At 52.3% G+C, this 22246-nt stretch overlaps 1 protein-coding gene across 1 annotated transcript; it reads left to right on the top strand.

Annotated features, from left to right (window-relative positions):
- The first annotated feature begins 9116 nt into the window (after positions 1-9116).
- On the top strand, positions 9117-21763 carry ASPHD2 (aspartate beta-hydroxylase domain containing 2). The gene is made up of 4 exons (XM_043901496.1): positions 9117-9268; positions 13120-14222; positions 19321-19434; positions 19946-21763. Exons 2-4 carry the CDS (start codon positions 13415-13417, stop codon positions 20053-20055), a joined length of 1032 nt encoding a protein of 343 aa, XP_043757431.1. The 5' UTR covers positions 9117-9268; positions 13120-13414; the 3' UTR covers positions 20056-21763.
- Positions 21764-22246: the final 483 nt, after the last annotated feature.

Raw genomic sequence — 22246 nt, 5'->3', positions numbered from 1 at the left:
ACCAGATCCTGAAGTTTTTTTTTTTTCTTGTTCGTATCCCTGGGCTTCCTGGAACCAGGAGGCGTTTCTGCCCTGAAGTTGGAGATGCCTGGCCATAGATAGCCCTTGTTGGCAGACCCTGCGCCTGAGCCTGGCTCCTCATCTGCCCTAAGATGTGGTTTCCTTTTCCTGGAGGGTGAACTGGGTATCTTTTGGCCCACCTCTCCTCTCCCCTGCTGTTGCCACCACCCTGACCTACCCTGATCTACAAGGACCAGAAACCAAGACTCATTCAAGAGGTTGCGTGGTGTTGAGCAGAACCAGCTCAGGCCACTTAGAATAAAACCCAAGCTCCTTCCCAGGGCTTAAAAGATCTGAGCCTGCTCTCTCTCCAGACGCCTCTCCCTCCGCGCTCTCCCTCCCATCCCCCAGCCTTGTGGGTTTCCTGCCATTTCTTTCTTTCTTTGCGTGTCATTGCCTTACCATGTGGTGTTCACTTCTGCTGTACAGTGAAGTGAAATCAGCCACATGCATATTTGCCTCCCCTCCCTCTTGGTCCTCCCTGCCACCCCCACCCCCCCACGCATCTAGGTCATCACAGAGCACCCAGCTGAGCTTCCTGAACTTCATAGCAAGTTCCCACTAGCTATCTATTTTACACATGTCAGTCCGAATTTCCCAATTCGTCCTACCCTGCGTCCACTTGTAAACATGCCCAGATTGTTCACACTTGTAAGTCTTTTGCACTCCCTGTTCCTTCCTCCCCTCTGCCGGCTCTGAAGCTTGTCAAGTTTAATCCTCCCTCCTGCAAGTTCTCAGAGGCAGAAATTCATTTTTTAAAGTCTTTTTCTTTTTTTTGGCATCACTGTGTTCCGGGAGCTACAAACTCAAGTGCCTACGAACATGTCAGGTAACATAAACAAGGAAGGTGGCCAAGGCTAATAAAAATCATTCAGCTCTCTTGGTCTGGCTTTTGTTTTCCCACTTTTGACAGAGACATGAAAGCAGGGAATAGTTCTTAGTATAAAAACACACACAGTGCAGAGTCAGTGATGGGAGCAAGTGACAGTCCTTGGTATTGGGGGCAGTAGACACTGGGGTGGGGGGCGGTGACTGCAGCAAACCTCCTACCAGCGTATTTGCTGTTTTGCTGAAATCTGGCCCGACGTGATCACAAATTGCCGTTTTTTTCAAAAGAAGCTGGAAATCCAGGTTTGCACGTGTTGTCTTCTGATTTTTTAAGGTTGACAAATTTTTAAATTGTCAGTTGTTTACAATGTTGTGTTTCCAGTGTACAACAAAGCAATTTGGTTATATACACACACACACACTTTTTCAGACTCTTCTCCATTATAGGTTATTACAGGATATTGAATATAGTTCCCTGTGTTATAAAGTAGGTCCTTGTTGTTGTTTATCTATTTTATGGACCGTAGTGTGTATCTGTTCCTCTCAAACTCCTAATTTATCCTTCCCCTTTGATAACTCTTAAGTTTGCTTTCTATGTCTGTGAGTCTGTTTTGTAAATAAATTCATTTGTATTATATTTTAGATTCCACACATCATATGTTTTAGATTCCACATTTTGTCATGTTTTAGATTCCATTGTACAGTTATTTGTCTTTCTCTGTCTTATTGACTTAGTATGATAATCTCTGGGTCCATCCACGTAGCTGCAGTTGACATTTCATTCATTTTGTGGCTGATTAACATTTTATTGTGTCTGTGTGTATGTATCACATCTTCTTTATCTGTTGATGGACACTTACATTGCTTCCCCGTCTTAGCTATTGTGAATAGTGCTGCTATGAACACTGGGGTGCATGTACCTTTTCGAATTAGAGTTTTGTCAGGATATATGCCCAGGAGAGAAATTGCTGGATCATGGGATAGCTCTGTGTTCAATTTTTTAAGGAACCTTCACACAGTTCTCCATAGTGGCTGCACCAGTTTACATTCCCACCAGCAATGTAGGAGGGCTTCCCTTTTCTCTGCACCCTCTCCAGCGTTTATTCTTGACAGACTTATTGATGATGGTCATTCTGACCAGTGTGACATGATACCTCATTGTAGTTTTGATTTCTCTAATTATGAGCAATACTGAGCATCTTTTCATAGGCCCGTTGGCCTGCCTTCTTTGGAGAAGTGTCTTTTAGATCTTCTGCCTTCAGACTGACAATTTTTAAAAGCCCCATGCAGGCCACACTAAACGTACCTTTGTGCTGGATTTCAGCCAGAGGCCACCAATACTCGATCACTGCTGAGTATTCAGTGGACACCACACAGAGTGTATGTTCAATAATTCCGTGTTGGATAAATAATAGTCTTCGCAGGTGACTTCTCAGAGCTTGGAAGTAGCTGACGGGCAGTACAGCTTCCTTCTGTTGGGAATGTGGAAAAGTGGGGTCCGAACAAGAAGATGCTTCTCCATTCTAGCTTGTAGCTTTAAGATATGTCTGCTGCTGAGCTCAGAGGCAGCCTGGATGAAATTCCACGAAGATTTCTCTACCACTTGGTCTGAGGCTGCTGCAGGTCTGTAGGCATTGATGCGGCTGTGCCTGTTCTTTTGATAGTCTGGATCCTTTCTGATGGTTGCTGCCATGGTGTGCTGGTTGTTAAATAATTTTAATATCAACCCCCACTGAGTGCAGAAATGGAAGCCTATGTTAATCACAGTCGATGACCACCAAGAAGGGCTCTTAAAGGTGGGAAAGGGAGCAAAACCCACTCAAGTCCATTTAGAGGTTGAAGTCTGTTCCAAGTTGGGTAAAGGGCTGATTCTATTAAAGAGCTTAGTAACCTGGTTGTGCTTCTTATGTCTGTCTTTCCATCACAGAGACCAGTAGGTTTTCACACCTACCCTTCAAAGCCTCTAGAGATCGGGGAATGACTGGGGTGGTCCAGATGAAGGCAGTGAGCCAGCTCAAGGGCGGGGTGACCCAGTGAAAGACAGTGGCGGAAACAGGTGTTGGCTTTGGGAAGAAATTCTGATGAATTCATTGTAACTCCAGTGTCTACAGCGAGCTCTCCTGGGCTTCACAAGCAGCAGGCTTCTCCCTCTTTGCACTGTAAGCAGGAAGTTCACCGTCTGTTCAGACACGAAGGAGATGTTAGCAGCACTTTATTGGATCTGCTCAAGGTGATTTAGATGTGTTCTTGGAGCCCATTAGGCATTTGATAACATGGAAGTGTGGCTCTGCTTTCTGGGCAGATAGAGTTACTCCTCTGTATATGCTCCCTAATCAGAGTGTATCATCCAGTGTGATCAAGCCGTCTGGGGAGATGCAAACTTATTCCCTATAGGATTTCTGCCTCAGGCTTATCCTGATAGTGTCCACAGCAAAGCCTTGTACCTTTTTTTTTTTTCATTGAAGAACAGTTGATTTACAATGTTGTGTTAATTTCTGCTCTACAGCAGAATGATTCAGTTTTACATATATATTCTTTTTCCTGTTCTTTTCCATTGTGGTTTATCACAGGATATTTATTGAATCTAGCTCCTCGTGTTATACAGTAGGACCTTTCTGTTCATCTATCCTCTGTATACTAGTTTCCATCTGCTAACCCCAGACTTCCAATCCTTCCTCCGAACCCTATTCCCAATGCTTCCTACCTTTTGTTTGGGGTAGCCCAGGGCAGTGGTTTACACACTTATTTTAGTCTTAGGATATTTTGGTGCCCAAATATGGAAGCTAATGAAAAGCCAGCTGCTCAGAGGCAAACAACTAAGACACCCTGGGCACATGCCTGTCACCCCACTCCCTTCAGCCCCTCTTTATGCCCTTACTGGGTTACTGGGAACCTCCAAGTTGAAACACCGTTGAAATAGCTGTTCTGGAAAATCTCCCAGTGGCTCAGGTCATTTTGGAAACTTGCAACCCAAACATTTAAAACAAAGTTTGTTTTACCTAATCAGATTGCCTCCTTATAATTTATAATTGTAGAAGAGTTCACACATTCATAGGGAATGACAGGACATTTATGGACCCACCCCTCACTTTTAGCAAATCTTAACATTTTGCTTTGTTGCTTTGGTTTTTGTGTTGTTCAGTCACTAAGTCATATCAGACTCTTTGCGATCCCTGTCCTCACTCTCTCCGTTGTTTGCTTAAACTCATGTCCAATGAGTCGGTGATGCTATCCAAACATCTCATCCTCTGTTACGCCCTTCTCCTCCTCCCTTCAGTCTTTTCCAGCATCAGGATCTTTTCCAATGAGTTGGCCTTCAGCTTTAGCATCAGTTTCCAGGAAAGAATACTGGAGTGAGTTGCCATGCCTTCCTCCAGGGGATCTTCCCACCCCAGGGATTGAACCCTCTCTTATGTCCCTTGCATTGGCAGGCAGGTTCTTTACCATTAGCGCCACCTGGGAAGCCCTTGGTTTTTGTAAAGGAATAACATATTAAAAATACTGTTGAAGCCCTTCCTGCCATGTACCCTTTCCCCCAATCCCTCTCCTCTCTCCTCTGTACTCCCTCCTCAGAAGAAACTCCCCCTGAATTTGCATTAATTGTCCCCATGCAAGATTGTTACTATTAATACATATATTAATATATACATTTTCTGTGAACACAAATATGTATATGTGCATGCATATATAACATATAATATATATATATATGTTTCCTAAACAGCAGATTGCATTCTTTGCATGAGTTCACATTTAGCATCTATATTATCCTATGCATACTAATCTACAGTTTCCTTTTCCAGCTCAACTTTATATTTTGGAGATTTATCCGTGTTGAAACATTTAGCTCTGTCTCCAGCACTTTAACTGTTGCATCATATTAGTTTGTCTGAATCTGTGTGTGCACTTTCCTCCCATGAACGCTTGCTGCCTCCAGTTTTTCACAAAACGTTGCAGTGTACATTCCTGTGTGTGTCCCAGCCTGCACACTTCTCTAGCGGGTAGGCTTTCAAGCTGACCTGATACCACCAGCTATCAGAAACGCATGCTATGCTGAGACCAGTGCAACACTCACACGTACACAGATACACAGCACTCTTAGGACGCTTTCCAAAACAAAACAAGACAAAACTGTCTTAGCTGAAAAAAACCAAAAAACAACTGTCTTAGCTATTTCATCATTTTAAACTGCGGTCATGACTCACTGTATCAATTCTGCAACCATCAGTGGAAACCTCAGTTTCAAAATCAGTGCCCTGGAGCACATATATACCAGGAAGGGGCGTGGTGGGAGCATGGCAGCACTGGGGATTGTGCACACCTTCAGAGTGTGCGACAGAGGGCCAAGTGGGCGTGCAAATGCACACTCCCCGAGCGCCGCTGCTCCACAGCCTCCCCAGTACTTGGCGTCAGCTGGCCTTTTCATTTTTACCAGCACGATGAAAGCAGAGCAGTTTCTTGTTGTGGTTTTAGTTTGTCTTTCCCTCATGAGCAGTGGGCATGCTCAACCTTCCCAGTTGGTTATTGGCCACTTGTGTTTCCTCTTGTGTGACTTGACTGCTCATATCCCTGGCTCATTTTTTTATTAGGTAATTTCATTTTGTCTTTAGCTTTCTTGGCCCTTTGCTTTTTTTTCTCTATAAACTTTTTAAGATCAGTTTATCTTGTTGCATGAGAAACAGGGGGACGGTCATAAAAATTCATTTAAATTTTATAGATCATTCGGGGAAGCTGACAGTTTTATGATGTCGTCTCTTTGGTATCCATGAATTTTTGCATATGTTGTCATTATTCACAATTTATTCTGTGCCCTTCAATACTTTTATTTCGCTTTTTTCATCTTCCCCATTCTAATTAAATTCATTCCCGAGTTTTTTACAGTTTTGTATTGTTGCTACTATGAATAACTTTTTTTTTTCCAATTACTCTTTCCAATACCTCCTATTTATTTTTCTTGCCTTATTGCACTGGTGAGAAGGCCCAGTACAGTGATGGGTAGGAGTGATGAGCGTGAACCTCTGTGTCTTTTCTTTTTTAACTATTAAAATACTTCTGTATATTTGCAAATGCATAGCATTTGCCTGGAAAGCAGGGGGCCTTTGCTGCTATACGCGGGCTTTCTCTAGCTGTGGGAAGCGGGGGCTACTCTCTGGTTGCAGTGCGTGGATTTCTCATTACGGTGGCTTCTTTTGTGAGCTTGGACTCTGGAGCATTGGTTCAGTAGTGGTGGCACACAGGCCATAGTTGCCCCTGCAGCATGTGGGATCTTCCTGGCCCAGGGATCAAACCTATGTCCCCTGCATTGGCAGGCAGATTCTTAACCACTGTACTGCCAGGGAAGTCCTTTTATTTCAGGTTTTAAAAAGGAGAAGATACTAGGGTTTTCTTCCAGTGCTTTTATCCTGCCTTTACCTAAACATGTGTATGTATCTACAGACACCATAATGCTTTGTGTTGTATTTGTGTGTATTATGTAAATGAAATTATACTGCTTATATAATTCTTATTTTGGCTTTATCATTTGTTCAGGAGCTTTATATTTTTATACATACATGTAGCTCTTTTTAATAGCTGCACAGTGTTATATAACTTGAAAATGTAACTGTTCCTGTATCTACACTAGGATTTTTCTAGGGTACCTGTAGAGTGGTGAAATTATTGGCTCTTAGGGTATACATTTGTTTCAGCAAATGCTACCAGATTGCTCTATAAAGTCACTATACCAGTTTGCTTCATGCACCAATCAAGTATTTGTTGAGGGTCTACATATCCCTCTACTGACTTGCTGTGACCTTGATTGAGCAAGGCATGTTTTCTCTCTGGACCCCTAGTGACTCCATCTGTAGGAGGAGGGAGTTGGGTGGACCCCACAAGTGTACGAGATGGCATAATGATAGGGTATGCAGCCTGAGAGTGGGTCGGGAATGACTGCCCGAGAGACGACAGGGAGAGAGGAGGGTGCTGGTGACAGCCAAGCTGAAGACAGGCAATTTACATGTGCTTGGCCTTCATCTCAACTCCTCCATTAGTGCAGTGACAATTCATCTGGAGCTTTCACCCAAAAGTCCCCTTTGGAAGGCCCGAGACCCTTTTCTGTGGGGGAATTCACCTTCCAGGATCTCCCAGAGGAAAGAATGGCAAGCAGGGTTAGTAGAATGTGTGTATGGTAATGTCGCCACTGAAAAATAAATACTCTTAACAAATACAGAGCTATATAATTGCACTGGTCAAAGATAATTATGAGATTTATAGACCATATTAATTCATAATGTACTACAGATGGTGTGGTCCAGTAATGGAACACACATTTACAACTAGGAAGAAATAGTTTTCTTTTTCATCCTTGTCAGGGTGATGCAGTGACTGAATATATGTGTCTTTGGAGAAGTCTAAATTTGAGCAACTTTCTGAATGTGAGAGGCACCAAATACCCTCCCATCTTCTCTACCCTACCCAGGCTCAACCACTGCGAGTCTGGCAGTGAAAAGACACAGCATGTTTAATGTTTCTAAATCTGATACCCGTGTCGATTACCCACACTTGGAGCAAATCTGGATGCATTTTACAGTTTCCCGATGTATGCATCTTGGTTTATTTTAGTAGAATAAAAGAGGTGAAAAAAAAAAAGTTCTTCCTCCTTTGGACTTAAGAAAAGTGGGGAGGTGACAGGGATGAAGTGGATTTTAAGATATGGCAAAGGTAAATTCTGGGCCACAATAGATGTGGATTTGGGGCTCTAATAGAGATGGTTAGAGGTGGTTTTTGAGAGAGACAAGTGGATTCTGGGACACAGTAGAGGTAGGTTCCTGGAAAAACGTGAGATGGATTCTGGGACATGAAAGAGGTGAAGACTCTAGACATGAGTAGAGGTGGGTTTTAGGAATGACCAAGGTGGATTCTGGGACAGGGAGAGGTGGATTCTGGGACAGCTACAAGTAGATTCTGGAACAGAACAGATGGACTGTGGGCTGGCAGTCCCATTCGGTGTTCCAACTCACCTGTGCACAGTTCCCCTGGTGCCCATCAAACGATCCAACCTGTGGCCCCTGTAGGCTTATTTGTCTTGCACAGGTCTTCGGTCAAACACCCCCTTGCTCAGAGAGGCATCCCTGGGGCCTCCATCCCCGCATTCGGCCCTGTGTTAATCACCTTCCTCCCATCCTGTCCTTTGTCCTGGTACCACTCTGCCTGGTAGGTGATTGTGGGTTTGTACCTGTGATTACTTGGGGCTTCCCCAGTGGCTCAGCTGGTGAAGAATCCACCTGCAACGTGGGAGACCTGGGTTCAATCCCTGAGTTGGGAAAATCCCCTGGCGAAAATACTGGCTACCCACTCCAGTATTCTGACCTGGAGAATTCCATGGACTATTTAGTCCATGGGGTCACAAAGAGTCAGACACTACTGAGCGACTTTCACTTCCCCTGTGATCACTTGGGCATCCCCCTACTCCTGGCTAGATGGTGACTCCCTGCGGGCAGGGGCCCTGTCGGAGCTCACTGGGGAGCGCAGGGTCAGCCCCGGAGAGGGTGATGGTGGTTTAGTCGCTAAGTCGTGTCCAGACTCTTGCGATCCCGTGGACGGTAGCCCGCCAGGCTCCTCTGTCCGTGGGATTCTCCAGGCAAGAATACTGGAGTGGGTGGCCATTCTCCAGAGAGGCTGCCCAGTAATTATCGGACGAATGCACTTCCCATGATAACTAAGGATCTTGTTTGATTTGCGGTTTCATTCCAAGGGCCCAAGAGGCCTTATAAGTGTATGGTGAATCAATACGTCAAGGCAAGAAGGGTGTCACGTCAGGGGCAGGAGGAAGTGAGGGAGGGAAGGTGGGAGAGAGGAGAGGAGCAAATGTAGGAGGGAGAGAACCAGAGTGGGGAGAGAGAGGAGATCAAGGGAGGGGGAACGGACAGCAGCACCCAGGGAGAACCGGGAGCGGGGAATTAACGCCCGGCCGCCCCGCCTGCGCGCGCCCTGGGGCCGCGTGGGCAGTGCGTCTCCCCGCTCCGGGCCGCGGCCGCCAAAGCCACGCGAGGCGGGCGGCGCGGTCGGGACCCCGGGTTACGCAGCACCCGTGGGGGGCGCCGCCGGGCGCCGGGGGTCTCGGCCCCGCCCCACAGGCCGCCTCGCGCCCGCCCCGCCCGCGCCCCTTCCCCGAGCCGCCCGGCCGCGCGCGGCATTGTGGGAGTTGTGGTCCCCGCGGAGCGCAGCGCGGCGTCGGCACCGGCGGGGGGACCGGCTCGGCTCCAGCTCCGGCTCCGGCTCCGGCTCCGGCTCCGGCGGCTCCGCGGCGCGGGCAGGGGGCGTCCAGGCGTCCGCGCCTTCGGGCGGCGGCGTCGCCCCGGCCCCAGCGGCCGCCCCCTCCGCCCCGCGCGCCTGGGCACAGGTAAGCGGGGGTCTCCCTGGGCTGCGGGGCTGGAGGGCGGCGCGGCCGGGCCGATCCCTGCGAGACGGGGAGGAGGCGGCGGGGGCCGGGCGGCTGCAGGCCCGCGGTCCCCACGCCCGGCGGTGCGGCTTCCGAGGATGCTTAGCGCCCGGCATCCTGGCCCCGCGGAGGGGCCCTCCGCCGCCAGGCGCTCGCTACGTGCCTGAGCGCCGCCACCTCGGCAGTGTTCGCGGCCCGGGCATCCTCCTCTTCCTCCCTGTGGCCCCTCGCGACCCTGTCCGCCGTGTTCACACCCCCCACCCCCATCACCCTCCTCGGTGACCATCCTGCTTGGTCCTTTTCCCTTGCTTGCACTCCTCCCCCCCCCCCCACCCCTGTGCATCACCCACTTCCCCCTGTCTCCCGTGGTGACCCTCGCTCACCTGTCCCATGAGGTATCACCTTAAGCCGTCTTCCTTAATCGCCCATTTTTCCTGTTAATACTTTATTCATTGTCCTATTCCTCATCCTCCCCCCAACCCCCGCCCCCGCCCTCCTGGTGGTCACCATCTGTCTTAACCTATCCTGTGCCCTCCCCTTTTCCCCGTCTCCTGAGTGGGTGGATTTCTGAAAAAGCTGGCCAAGAAAGTGAGGAAGAGAGGTCTCGGGTTCCCTGCAGCAGAGGGCTGGCTCTGAGCAGGCTCCTGGTTACATGCATCACACTTGTCCTGCTCCTTGGGGGTCTTCTAGGGTGGCCTGACCATACCCTGAGAGTGAGCAAAAGCTCTTTAGCACTGGGCAACCTCTTGAACTGGTGATGTAACTGGACTAACCAGGTTAGAATTGAGTCTCTTTCCTAGATATTCATTGTACCCAAAGTTGTGTGTGATGGGACTTGTTCACCCAAAAGTGGCGACAAATTCAGACCCTATTCCCCAGAGCCGACTGACTTTTAAGATCTAGAGTTATTAAAGTGCAGGACAGCAATGAGGTGTCCCCCTCCCTGATGAGGACAGCCGTGGAACAGATGTGTAAAGAAAGCTGGAAATCACTGAAGCAAGAGCTGGGTGGGGGGAGGGGGAAGGGCAGGGATGGAGCTTGGTGAAATTCATGCCCTTCCAGCTGGAGGGCTGGGGTCTGTGAGGGTCAGATGTTTGATAAACCAGTGCTTGATAAACTGCCAATCACCCTGCAAAGGTAAAGGTTTAATTTAAGTGTCACATTTCAGCTGTGAGCTTGTTAATCCACCTCTGGGCTCAGGTTCTGCCAGGATAGTTTGGCTAAAAGTAAGGGACAGGTGTGAAGAGTCCTTCCATGAGCTCTCGGTACTGTTTGTGAATTCGTGAGCAGGGTCTGAAACTGGGGTTTGGGGAAGCAGGAGCCTCTGCTGCGTTTTGTTTCGAGCTCAGCCCAAGGAGTGTTCATGGCTGGCGTTGTACAGAATGAGGCTTTCTGGGGGTGGGGTGGGGAGGGTTAGCGGTGTGGTTGTCCAGTGGAGAGAAGCCCCTGTCATCCACCCAGTCCCCTGGTGTCTTCATTTTGATTTATTTGAACCGTAGTCAAGGCTGATGGGAACTAACACTTAACAGGTGTTTGTTAAATGATCATCATCTCACTCTTGGAACCTTTAAGAAAAACCTTTCCTCCTGAGAGATTTGGTGTAAAAGTTCCAATTAGGGCTTCAGCTCAGTGAAGTGAGGGGGGAAATCCTTTTAGTAAAAGTGCTTGCTATCACGCAGATGTTAGTTTCACACTGAATTTCAAGAATCCTGGGGTTCTGTTTGGGAGGAGGCTTGCAAGCAAAACACCTCTCTGCAGGATTTTCCTTCCCTGGTCTTTAAGAGGAAACAGCTGCCAGTGATGGGAGGACCAGCCAAGGACCAGGGCCCCGGGCGGGGTTGGGGAGGGGCTCTTTGCGTTCAGGGACCCAGCCTTTCCCTTTCTCCCGAATCTGTGAGGAAATGGAGGATGCATGAGGACAAAAATTTAGCTTCTAACCTCCCCACTCTTGTATTTTTCCTAGAAACGTAAAAAATGTCCATGAATATTCAGCATGTGTGTTTCTGACTTACTAAATATCATAGTTAAGTGATTCAACCTAAGCTGGGAAGATAAAAAGTAGGGAGTTAAGGAGAAGCTAAGGGTTCCCTTTCATTTTAATAGCTTTGCATGTCTGGGGACAAAAGAAAAAGTCCCTTGAGGTGTGTGGCAACAAGAGTTTACCTTTGGCTGCTGGAATTCTCACTCCCAAGGTACCTTTCCCTGACGGCCCACCTTTGGTTTGCTGGCTCATAGAGATGGGAGTCCACATGTCATAGATGTCGCTAGATGATGACACGATCATAAGCACTTTCAACCCATCATTCCCCTCGACACTGATGAGCAAACAGAGAGGGGAGTGACCTGCCAGGTTTGGGTTCTTAACCTTTCTGCTGCGTTGCAAGAACACTTAGGCCAAACTTAGTCCCCAGAGAAAGAGGAGGGTACCGCTTTCCCGTTTTTGTTAGTTACCTTCACATATTTCTGGGGGAGAGGAGAAAGGGTAGTACCAAACAAAATTTCTGAATTATTCTCCTCGAGATGAGGGAATGTTACTACATATGTAGTAGAACATAGACCTGGCTGTTCTCATCTGATTAAAAAGAGGGTGGACAAAGAGTTTCAACTGGGAAACATCTCTGGGTTTTTTTGTTTTTTTAGTTTTATTGGAGTAGAGTTGCTTTACAATGTTGTGTTAGCTTCTACTGCACAGGAAAACACATCAGCCATACATATACATATATCCCCTCTCTTTTGATTCCCCTCCCATTTAGGTGACCAGTACATTAGTTAGGGTTCCCTTGCTATACAATATGTTTCTATCAGCTATTTATTTTATACATAGTATCAACAGTGTATATGCGTCAACTGGTAATGAGACAACTGGGCTCTGATCATCTTTTAGATTATTAGGATAATAACAGTGCTAGATATTGGACCAAAACATCTTGCCAGACATTGGCCCGAAACATAAGTGAGCTAAGTGGTAAAGCGCTTCTGTCTGTTTTGGAGAGACCGGAAAGGGTTTCTATTTTTCTCTTCTCATTCTGTCCATCATTTCACTTCATAGTCCCATGGGTGAGGCCAGTAGGTAGTCTCCCAAGCGAGGAGACAGAAAATGCCCAGTGTCTGCCACAGATTGACCCCAGGGAGCCCACTTGCTTTTCCAGCTTGATTTAAGCCCAGCCTGTGTCAGAAGGGCAAGAGAGATTAAATAAACAAGAACGATGAAGTGCCGTGAAAGAGAAAGTAAAATGGAGAACATGAGGTTTTAAGTGCCTTTGCCATTTGTAAGATGCTTTTGAATCCAGATTTCTCTTTAATAAAAACTACAAGAGATTTGGCTTCCCTACTGGTCCAGTGGTTAAGATTCCCAGCTTCCACTGCAGAGGGTGAGGGTTCAGTCCCTGGTCGGGGAGGTTCCATTACAGGGATTTAGGGAGAAGAAGTGTTTATTACATACCTACTTTATAAGAGTCCGGCAGTAGATCCTGCTTTGAAGTGAGATGGGCCTTGTGGCCCTGCCCCAGCTGCATGAACTGGGGTGGGTTATAGGACCTCTCTGAGCCTCAGTTTCCTCATCCATAAAGTGGGGATCATAGCACCTCCTGAGGACACAAAACAGATGGGACTGCTGTAATTATCCAACAGTACTTGACCCAGATTAGACACCACCGGCCTTTTGGGAAATGCAGGAAGAATGTACAAGATGAGAAGTGTGTCCTCTTCCAACAGGGATCTGATCAAACGCTCTGGGCCTTTTTGCATTTTAGCTGAGGACTTTTCCAAGTGTAAAAATTAATGCCGGTTTATTATTTTTTTTTTAATCTCAGGTTTGGATTGCCTAACATTGCACGGTGACCCACCCCACCACGTCCAAAGGCGACCTCAAGCCGCTCCTTCGCCCTGCCCACAGGGACTCCCGCCGGGACTGGAGCGGTGGGCACAGAGGTCTGTCCATGCCACTGGCGGCAGCAACCCAGGACCCGCGGCCGCCATGCCCCCGCCGGCCCCGGCCGCCCCCCGCCCCCGGCGCTAGGCTGCACAGCGTGGGCGCCCTCGGGACCCCCGAGGACTGACCTCTGCTGACCTCGCTCCGGACCCCCGACAGCTCCCCCCCCCCCCAAAATGTCGCTCGAGTGGCTGGCGGCCTGGGGCTGGTCGCTGGACGGCCTGAGGGACTGCATCGCCGCCGGCATCCAGTCGGTGCGGGACTGCGACACCACGGCGGCGGTCAGCGTGGCCTGCCTGCTGGCCCTGTTCGTGTGGTACTGTTACCACGTGGGCCGCGAGCAGCCCCGGGCCTACGCCTCGGTCAACGCCCTGATGCAGGGCCCCGACGCGGCGGGGCTGCAGAACGGCTTCGTGTACTGCCAGTCGGCCGAGTGCGTGCGCTGCAGCCACAGCGACGGCCTCAACCAGAAGCTCTACCACAACCTGCAGGAGTACGCCAAGCGCTACTCGTGGTCCGGCATGGGCCGCATCCACAAGGGCATCCGCGAGCAGGGCCGCTACCTCAGCAGCCGGCCGTCCATCCAGAAGCCCGAGGTCTTCTTCCTGCCCGACCTGCCCACCGCGCCCTACTTCTCGCGGGAGGCGCAGAAGCACGACGTGGAGCTGCTGGAGCGCAACTTCCAGACCATCTTGTGCGAGTTCGAGACCCTCTACAAAGCCTTCTCGAACTGCAGCCTTCCGCAGGGCTGGAAGCTGAACAGCACCCCCAGCGGCGAGTGGGTCACCTTTTACCTGGTCAACCAGGGGGTCTGCGTCCCCCGGAACTGCAGGAAGTGCCCACGGACGTACCGCTTGCTGGGAAGCCTTCGGACCTGTATTGGCAACAATGTTTTTGGGAACGCGTGCCTGTCCGTGCTGAGCCCTGGCACCGTCATCACGGAGCACTACGGCCCCACCAACATCCGCCTCCGGTGCCATTTAGGTAGGTGGGGGCGGGGCCTCCGGCCCGAGGCCCGCCCCGCGGAGGCTGCGCGCGCTTCCCGGCACTCTGATCAGAAATCCATGGGTCAGGTGCACGCAGTGTTGGCGGCAGAGATTGAGTCAAAAAGGCGTGGTCAGTATCAACCTACTCGGTGACAGGTGCTCCGTCCAGAGGCCCTGTCTGCCCTGTCCGGGGTGGGAGCCACCAGCCGCATGTGACTGTAGAGGGCCTGAAATATGGCCAGTGTAACTAAGGAGCTCGATTTTTACTTTAATCCAAATGTAAAAATCTGGCTGTGGCCGCTGTGTGGAACAGGGTAGCTCTAGAGCCAGAGGCTGTTGGGGAGGTTCTGGAGGTTTGTCAGGATGTCCAGGAGGCCGGAAGATGCCCAAGTGCCTTCCTGATCCCAAGGATGAGGTGTTGCTTGGTGTTACATTGATTTTGTTCCGCCTCTAAGGAGGTTGGTAATAAGTGTAGCATGTGTGGTGGTGGTTTTGAGAACAGGGTCTGCAGTCACGTTGCCTGTGTTTGCATCCTGGCTCCACCATGAGCCGGCTGGGTTCCTTTGGGCGAGTGAGTCCACCTCTCTGGGCCTCAGTTACCCCATTTGGAAAGTGGAGGAGGGAAAAAGGATTATTTCTTACAGAGCTGTGTTGGTAATGTGAGTTGTGAAGCCTTTGTTCAAGCAGAGCCTGCTAGAGAGAGTTGTTGTTTAGTTAAGTCGTATCCAACTCTTTGCCCCCCCACTGTGGACTATAGCCTGCCAGGCTCCTCTGTCCGTGGGATTTCCCAGGCAAGAACACTGGAGTGGGACAGAGAGTGAGCACTCAATAGAAGCAGGCTCAAATGCTACTCAGTGAAGAGGGACATTAGTTCTCCAGAATGCCTCCTCCCTGGTGAGTCGAGATAACATGTTGGTTAACAGGGCAACGGGGCCACAGGTTAGTATCCCAGACCAGAAGAGCCTGAGCGAGGCCCAGCATAGTGGTGTGACCGCCCCAGCTGTGGCGTGGATGGAGGACAAGCATGTGGAGGAGCCCAGGAGGGGCTGGAGCAGGGCTATCAGAACTGGGCTCCGCAGGGGACCTCGGGGCTGCGGGGGGCCTGAGCCCCTCTCCCCTGGGTCCCTCTGCTCCTCCTCTCTGTCTGTGAGGACTGCACACAGGGCTTTACTGCTTCAAAAAAGAGAAAAGACTTAGATTCAGGCAGTTGACACCGTTTTGCGTATCTCAAGAGTAAAAGCAGGACACGATCGGGGCCCTGGAGGGAGTGGCCTGGCTTCGTGGCTGGCTGTGAGACTGTGCAGTAACTGTATCTCCTCGGGCTTCAGTCTCCACATCTGTAAGGTGAGCAGATGGTACTCACTCACAGGAGCGTTGAGAGGTTTCAACAGAGTAGCATCTTCCACGGGCACTTGACACGGCGCCTGGCTCGTGGCAGCATTCGATCACCGGCAGCTAGGGCCTTCATGATCAAACGGTGTGTCGGGAGTGTGAGAAACTAGCCCAAAGAACGTGGCCCCGCCCCAGGAGACAGCAGAAAATGTGCCGAGTCCGGAAGTGCACACGCCTGGGCTCAGATCCTGGCTTAGCCCGTTTGCCAGGCGGCCTTGGGTAGGTGCGGAAGCTGTGCCTCCGTTTTCTCCTCTCTGCAGTGGGTGTGGTACCCACCTGGAGGGCTGTTTGGACGATTAGAAGTATGTCCTGTGTGTTGAGTGCTTTGCAGGTGAAGGGCAGTCGGGTAAAGGGGGCTCTGGTTATTCAGAGACGTGAGATGATCGTCTTAAGTGATGGTCGTGGTCAGTAAAGTCTCTGTGCGACGCACCGGGACGCGCTCTGAGCTCAGGGGACCCGGGCGCTGCAGGTGGCCTGCTCTGGGGAGGAGGGTCTGACCCTGCAGGACCCCGGGACCACCCAGGTGGAACGAGGGAAGAGCCATCCCCCGGGGCTGGGAAGTCCACTGGTGGGCTGAGCTTGGCCGGGCCAGTGGGAGCAAACCACAGGGGTCCCTCGTCAGGCTGAGGGATTCAGGCTGTGGGCGCAGGGAGCAATGCTGTTCTTAAAGGTTCTCCTTGTAAGTTTTTTGAAAGCTTCAGAGCGATGCGTAGGGAAGGGCATCTGAGGCAGAATCCCAGGCAGCGTGAGTAGGAAGGGCTGGTGGCAAGAACACTCAGGATCCGCCCCCTGGGTATTAATGCCTGTTGTGTATCGGTGCCGTGTACACGCGCGTGTTTGTAATACGTGTCTGCACGGACCGCTTTATGACCTGTCATTCCCCTCCCCGAGTGCCGCCTGCCACCAGAGAAACTGGGTCATCCGTGTCACCCTGGACAGCAGGCGGCCTGGAAGGCGGCCCACCGGCGTGGGCTATGCCGTGGCCAGGGTGCGCGCCAGGGCGGGGTTTGCTGTTTCCTTCTCTTCTCTGTCCCGCCTACATGTGTCCACCCAGAAAGGAAACGGGGCGTGTGAGACTCCTGGGACCTTGTGTGTTGACTGGGGGTGGGGAGACGAGGTCAGGGGCAGGGAGGGCCTGGTACGTGCTGGTGGCCACACCCCCACCAGCTACCTGGCTGTCGTGGGGAGGCCCCTGTGGTCCCGGAACTGTGCCCTGGTAATGCTCACCCCACGCCGCCTCCTCTTCTGCCTTCTGTCTTCATTGGGACTGGGGGTGTCATTTCTGTGTGACTGCAGCCCTAGTGCCTCCAGCCGGCACAAGTTTGCCGAGCCTGCTCCCAGCTTCCACTAGACGTGGCATCGCTTAACCCCTCTCCATGCCGCCCAGCCATCACCCTGCAGCGTGTAGGGGCTGCGATGTCCCCAGCCACTGCCACAGGCCTCCAGGGAACCGCCCCTGGAACTAACTAGGCAGATGTTAGCCAGGAGGCAGGTGCCCGGCCCGCAGGAAAGAGTAGAGGAAAATACACGTGCACGTCCACATTCTCATCAGGAAGCCCAGTCGGGCTCTCGTCCCTTCGTGAGTATTGCTGGTGTTCTTGGCCGTCTGGATGGGTGATGCAAGCGGGTCAGCTCGTGTCCGCCTTGCCCGCCCTGCAGGCCAGCTGCCAGCCTCCAGAGGCGGGGCCTCGCTGGACAGAGCCCTTTCTCCTCCTGTCTCTCGTCTCCGTTCGTGGGTGGTGGAGACAATGCAGCGAGCCCTAAGCCAGAGAGGCCGGGCTCGTAGGACCACCGAGGCAGTGTGGGGGCCTGTCTATCCCCAGGAGCTACCCAGATGCTCTGTCTGTGGGGGTGCTGACTGTTCCTGCCCGCCAGGCTGGCTTGGCAGTTGGCAGGGATGGTGGGCCGCAGGGAGGCTGGGGCACAGGGGAGGGAGGCAGAGGAGAGGGAACCAGGGCCGGGAAGCACAAGCCGGGATGTCTTTCTGTTGTACTGTGGGGGCTGGTAGTGAATCACCACCCAGAGAAAGGGGAGCTCCTTTCTGAAACCCTGGGGTGGACTGTCCCTGCAGAGAACCACCTATTCCTAAAGGCCTTCTGCACCCGAACCAAGCAGTGAGGGGACACACGGAAGGATGTGGCCCGCGGGGCTCTCCACTGGGGCCAGTGAGTGGCAGGCTGAACCCCTTTACGACCCTGACCTCCCCCCAGAAGTTGTCAAGGTAGTGGGAGAGGGTGGTTCCAGAGGCAGAATGGACTGTGTCAGCTGATCCAGTAGAGTGTGCTATTGAGAGCTGAAACTGACCGTCTGCGGGGAAATTGACAACCACTTAGCGTCACTGCTACTGACCTGTCAGCTCACACTTCATCATACTGTCCAGTGTTGGACCAGCCTGTTCCACGGAGCCAGATAGCTTGGGGTTTGAATTTCAGTTCCCACAGGACTGAATAGCACTCCCAGCAGGTCACTGAACTTCTCTAAGGCTCAGTTGCTGCATCTGGAAAGCATGTGTGGTGATGTCTGTAAAGTGTTTAATGCAAACCTGCTCACAGTAAGTCTTCAGTGGTTGGTAGCAAGGACAGTGGTCACACAGCCTGGAAGGCAAGTACGCCCACGGCCCCTCTTTACAGATGAAGAGCTACGGCTCAGAGAGGTGGAGTGGTTTGCTTAAAGTCACCCAGCACATAAAGGTGGTTGTCTGACCCCAGGTCCTCTGTCTTGCCCTCTCCCCCTCACGGCCTCTTGTTTCAATTCTGCCTCCCTCCATGCTTCCTGGAGCCATCCATTTGTGGTTCAGCGGGTACATGAAATCCTTGGGCTGTTCGGAAGTTGTTTCCTGTATGTTGGGAGGATGTTAAATCAGAGCGGTGGGTGCTGACTGGCCCGGGGTCATGATTGTCAGGCTGGGACGCTGGAGACACAAGCCCACCATGCAGGGCCCACCCACCCTCTTCCCAATCAGTTAGGTGGCCACGTGGTGCCTAGGCGACCAGAGTGCCAGGGGCCCAGCGTCCTTCAGACCCTCGGGTTGGAGATGGGGGTGTGAACGTGCACTCACAGCAGCGTTTCAAGCAGACCCTGTGTCCGGGGTTATATACCCGAGCCCGCTGCCCCACACTTGTGTTGAACATAACAGCTCCCTCTCTGAGGGTGTCAGTTTGTTACCTCTCAAAGCTCGACATTTCTTTAGGGGTGTCTCCGGCTTCCCAGAGTGAGGCTGGGGAAACTTGGACTATGAACATGCCATGCTCGGGCCTTGCGATGAACCCCAAAGAGGAGGGTGCTGTGAGGGTCTTAGCATCTTTATTCTCAGCTGGAGCAGCCCTTGCCTCTGGGGCAGGTGGAGGTCTGATCCCGCCTCCCTCGACCTCCAGGGGTCCCATGGCTGGGCTTCAGGAGTCTCAAGGTGAGGTGCAAGCCTCGGTTGATCAGTGCTTTCGTCAGAGGCATCCCTGGCCCAGAGCAGATTAAGCCACAGGAGGAGGGAGGTTTTCTGGGGAGTACAGTGGGGATTTGGGTGCACAGCCTGGCTCTGTCCTAGCAGACTGCCCTCTCCTCTCCCCTCCCACTGGGGCTCCCAAGGGGTGAGTGAGGGGGAAAGCGGGGCTTCGGAAGTTGAGTGCCGCCCCCCCAAAGGCTGCCCTCCTGACTTCCAGCATCCTGGTCCTGCCCACCTTCATCCTCTCCTCTCTCCTCTCCCCCAGGTCTGAAAACCCCAAGTGGCTGTGAGCTGGTGGTGGGAGGGGAGCCCCAGTGCTGGGCAGAAGGCCGCTGCCTCCTCTTCGATGATTCCTTTCTGCATACTGCGTTCCACGAAGGTGAGTGCCTGTCTGCTCTGTGGCCACCTTTAAATATATACGTATGTATGCTTATATATACTTCAATTTTATTTTTTAGAGCAGTTTCTAGTTTCCAGAAAAACTGAGCAGAAAGTCCAGAGTGTTCGCCCCTTGAAGTGACCTTCCCCCGCATATATTTTCCCTTTATTAACATTTTGCATGACCGTGGCCCGTTTGTTAACAGCAGACGCGTCATAGTTTACGTGAAGGTTGACCCTTGCTGTTGTCCGTTCTGTGGGCTTGGACAGATGTCGCGGGTCCGCCACGGGAGGACCGTACGCAGTAGCTTTCCTGCCCTAAACGTGCCCTGCACTCTGCTCCGAACCTTCTGGGGCCTTCTCCTAGGGTTTGTTCAGAGAGAAGGCGAGCCTGCGCTCTGTGCCAGGGGGCAGGAGGGGTCGCTGCCCGCGTGGGTCCGTCTCCGCAGGGGTCCTGGCTTGGGGGTGCTTTGACCCTCTCCTCTCTCGCCGCCCTCCCCTCCCCTCCCCAGGTTCGGCGGAGGACGGCCCCCGGGTGGTTTTCATGGTGGATCTGTGGCACCCGCACGTCGCGGCGGCCGAGCGGCAGGCCCTGGATTTCATCTTTGCTCCTGGACGATGAGAACGTTGGTCGCGCTGGAGTCGCCAGGAGTGACAGTGGGTCTGCCTGGGCAGACGGGGGTGCGGCTCAGCCCCCCCGGCCCCGTTTGGACCCCATGCTCAGAAACCTGCCTCAGCCGAGAGCTTGCATTTGGGACTTGTGTTTTTTAAGATCACGTTGGGTCCCTTTTTCCTTTGGTTACTGAACAATAGGGAATTTCCAGCTTGTATTTCCTTAGATTTTTTTTTCCCCTTCCCATCGTTTGCTTCTGTGATCCCTTTCTGCCTAGAAGCGCGTTCCCGTGCTCTGCGCCCAGCGGCCCACTGTCCCTGTCGTCGGGCGTTCACGCTCGCCGCTACCTGGTCTGTCAGAGCTCCCAAGTAGAGCTGCCAAACGGTTACTTGTCTGAATGTAATAACATAAATCTTCTTGTGGTCATCTTAAGAGGAAAACAAACAAACAAAAAAACCAACCAAAAAACTGCAAAGCAGAGAGCTGGCGAACATGGCCTCTGCTGCTCTTACAGTCACCTGGGGACCCTTCCGCTGCCCCAGGGCAGGGGGCAGTCTGCGGTCAGCATCGCCACCCGGCCCCAGCCGGCTGCGGCGTGGGCACGGTGGCCCTGGTCAGGGGCAGGGCCGACCCACCATTGCTCACCTCACCCCGAGCCCCGTGAGCTCGCTCACGGCAAGAGCCTCGGGCTGGCAGGACCAGAGGCGTCTCCATAAACGTGGCTTTCCGACAGAGCCAGGGTTGGTGGTGTCTTCTCCTCCGAGAGCCCAGCCAGGGCTCCCTCGGATCAGGCTCTGAACGCGTGATTCGCTTACCTCACTGCCTACAGAAGTCCTACTGCCAAACCGGGCCCGGGAGGTTCCCCGCTTGAGCTGTGTGGAGTCCACGGCGATGAGCGTTCAGACCATCAGGCTGGCCCGCGGGCGCCGAGGTGGGGCAAGCAAGACCTCCCTCCTCCAGGGACGTTCTGGAAAAGCCTTTCTCTGGCAAAACTGGGAATCGTAGGTCCGTCCGCCCAGGACGTGTCTGTTTTTTTGCTTTGGAGTTCTGCTGCCTGTGATTTTCCATTTGTCTTTCTGTACATAAACGTTCAAACGCTGGGCTCGGAGATCACGCTGGTGTCGGCCTTGTGCCTGTCACCACACAAGGGCGCAGCCCCGGCTCCCCGCCCACCAAGCCAGTATGTGCTCGTGAGGACCCCGGGCGACCTGCAGACCCGAAGGACCCACGGTCTCAGTGCTGGCTTGTTGGTCTCCGGTGAAGGACATGGCTGGTTTATGGCGCCAAGTCTGGAAACGGCCCCATGTCAGCCAACGTGTAAAGGAGTCGCCTCCAGCCACACGAGAGAGGCATTTTTGGAATAATGTATTATTGCAGAGTTGGGTCGATAAAACCATGGAGCGGCATGGAACACACAGTTTATCCTGCGTCCGGGTCCAGCATAAAGAACCCGTGTCTGCATTTGAGTACACTTTCTTACACATCTTTTTCAGCGATTAGGATGCAGGAAAGGGCAGAAATTTCTGCCCCACCCGAAGTCTTTCTCCTCCTCCTCCTGCAGTTTCTTGTCAAAGAGTCACTGAGGTGCATGATCTGTCTGCATCCTGACTGCTCTCCGTCTGCAAAGCTGACAGCCCACACCCGTCCCCAGCTGCCTGTGCTCCCGGGACGCGGGTGGGGACCAGGAGGTAAATAAAAGATCTTGCTGAAAACCAGAGTGAAGTGGTGAAGGTGGTGTGTGGGAAAGGAGACGTGACTGGGGCAGAAGCTCTGGGAGGGGCTGGTATGAGCTGGAGACTCTCAGTTCCTGGATCATGTCATGGAGACAGGCGGGGCCCCTGAAGGTGGTCACGTGCCGTGAATGAAGCGAAGTGTAGTTCTGATCCTGGAGGTGGGGGAAGGAGCGGACCCATGGAATGTTCAGTAACTGCAGGTGTCAGCCCTGAGCAGAGAACCAGGACCCTACCCTGCCTCAGAAAAACTGAGGAGTTGGGACTCAGTGCCGGGAACTTGTCCCCCATCCCCTTGGGCCAGTCACAGTCCTTCACCAAAGAGAGGCAGCGACATTGGTCCCCTTTCTGAGACCGCAGGAGTTCTGAGCAGTTAGGGAGAAACAGGTGAGGAAGAAGGGTGGGTGAGGGGGAGCTGGGGGAGCTCACGGGGCTAGTGGTAGAGGTACCAGGGGCGCCACGTTGCCTGT

Source organism: Cervus elaphus, chromosome 5 (assembly GCF_910594005.1).
Source record: "Cervus elaphus chromosome 5, mCerEla1.1, whole genome shotgun sequence".
Classification (NCBI taxonomy): Eukaryota; Metazoa; Chordata; class Mammalia; order Artiodactyla; family Cervidae; genus Cervus; species Cervus elaphus.
This window is presented reverse-complemented; position numbering and strand designations above follow the sequence as displayed.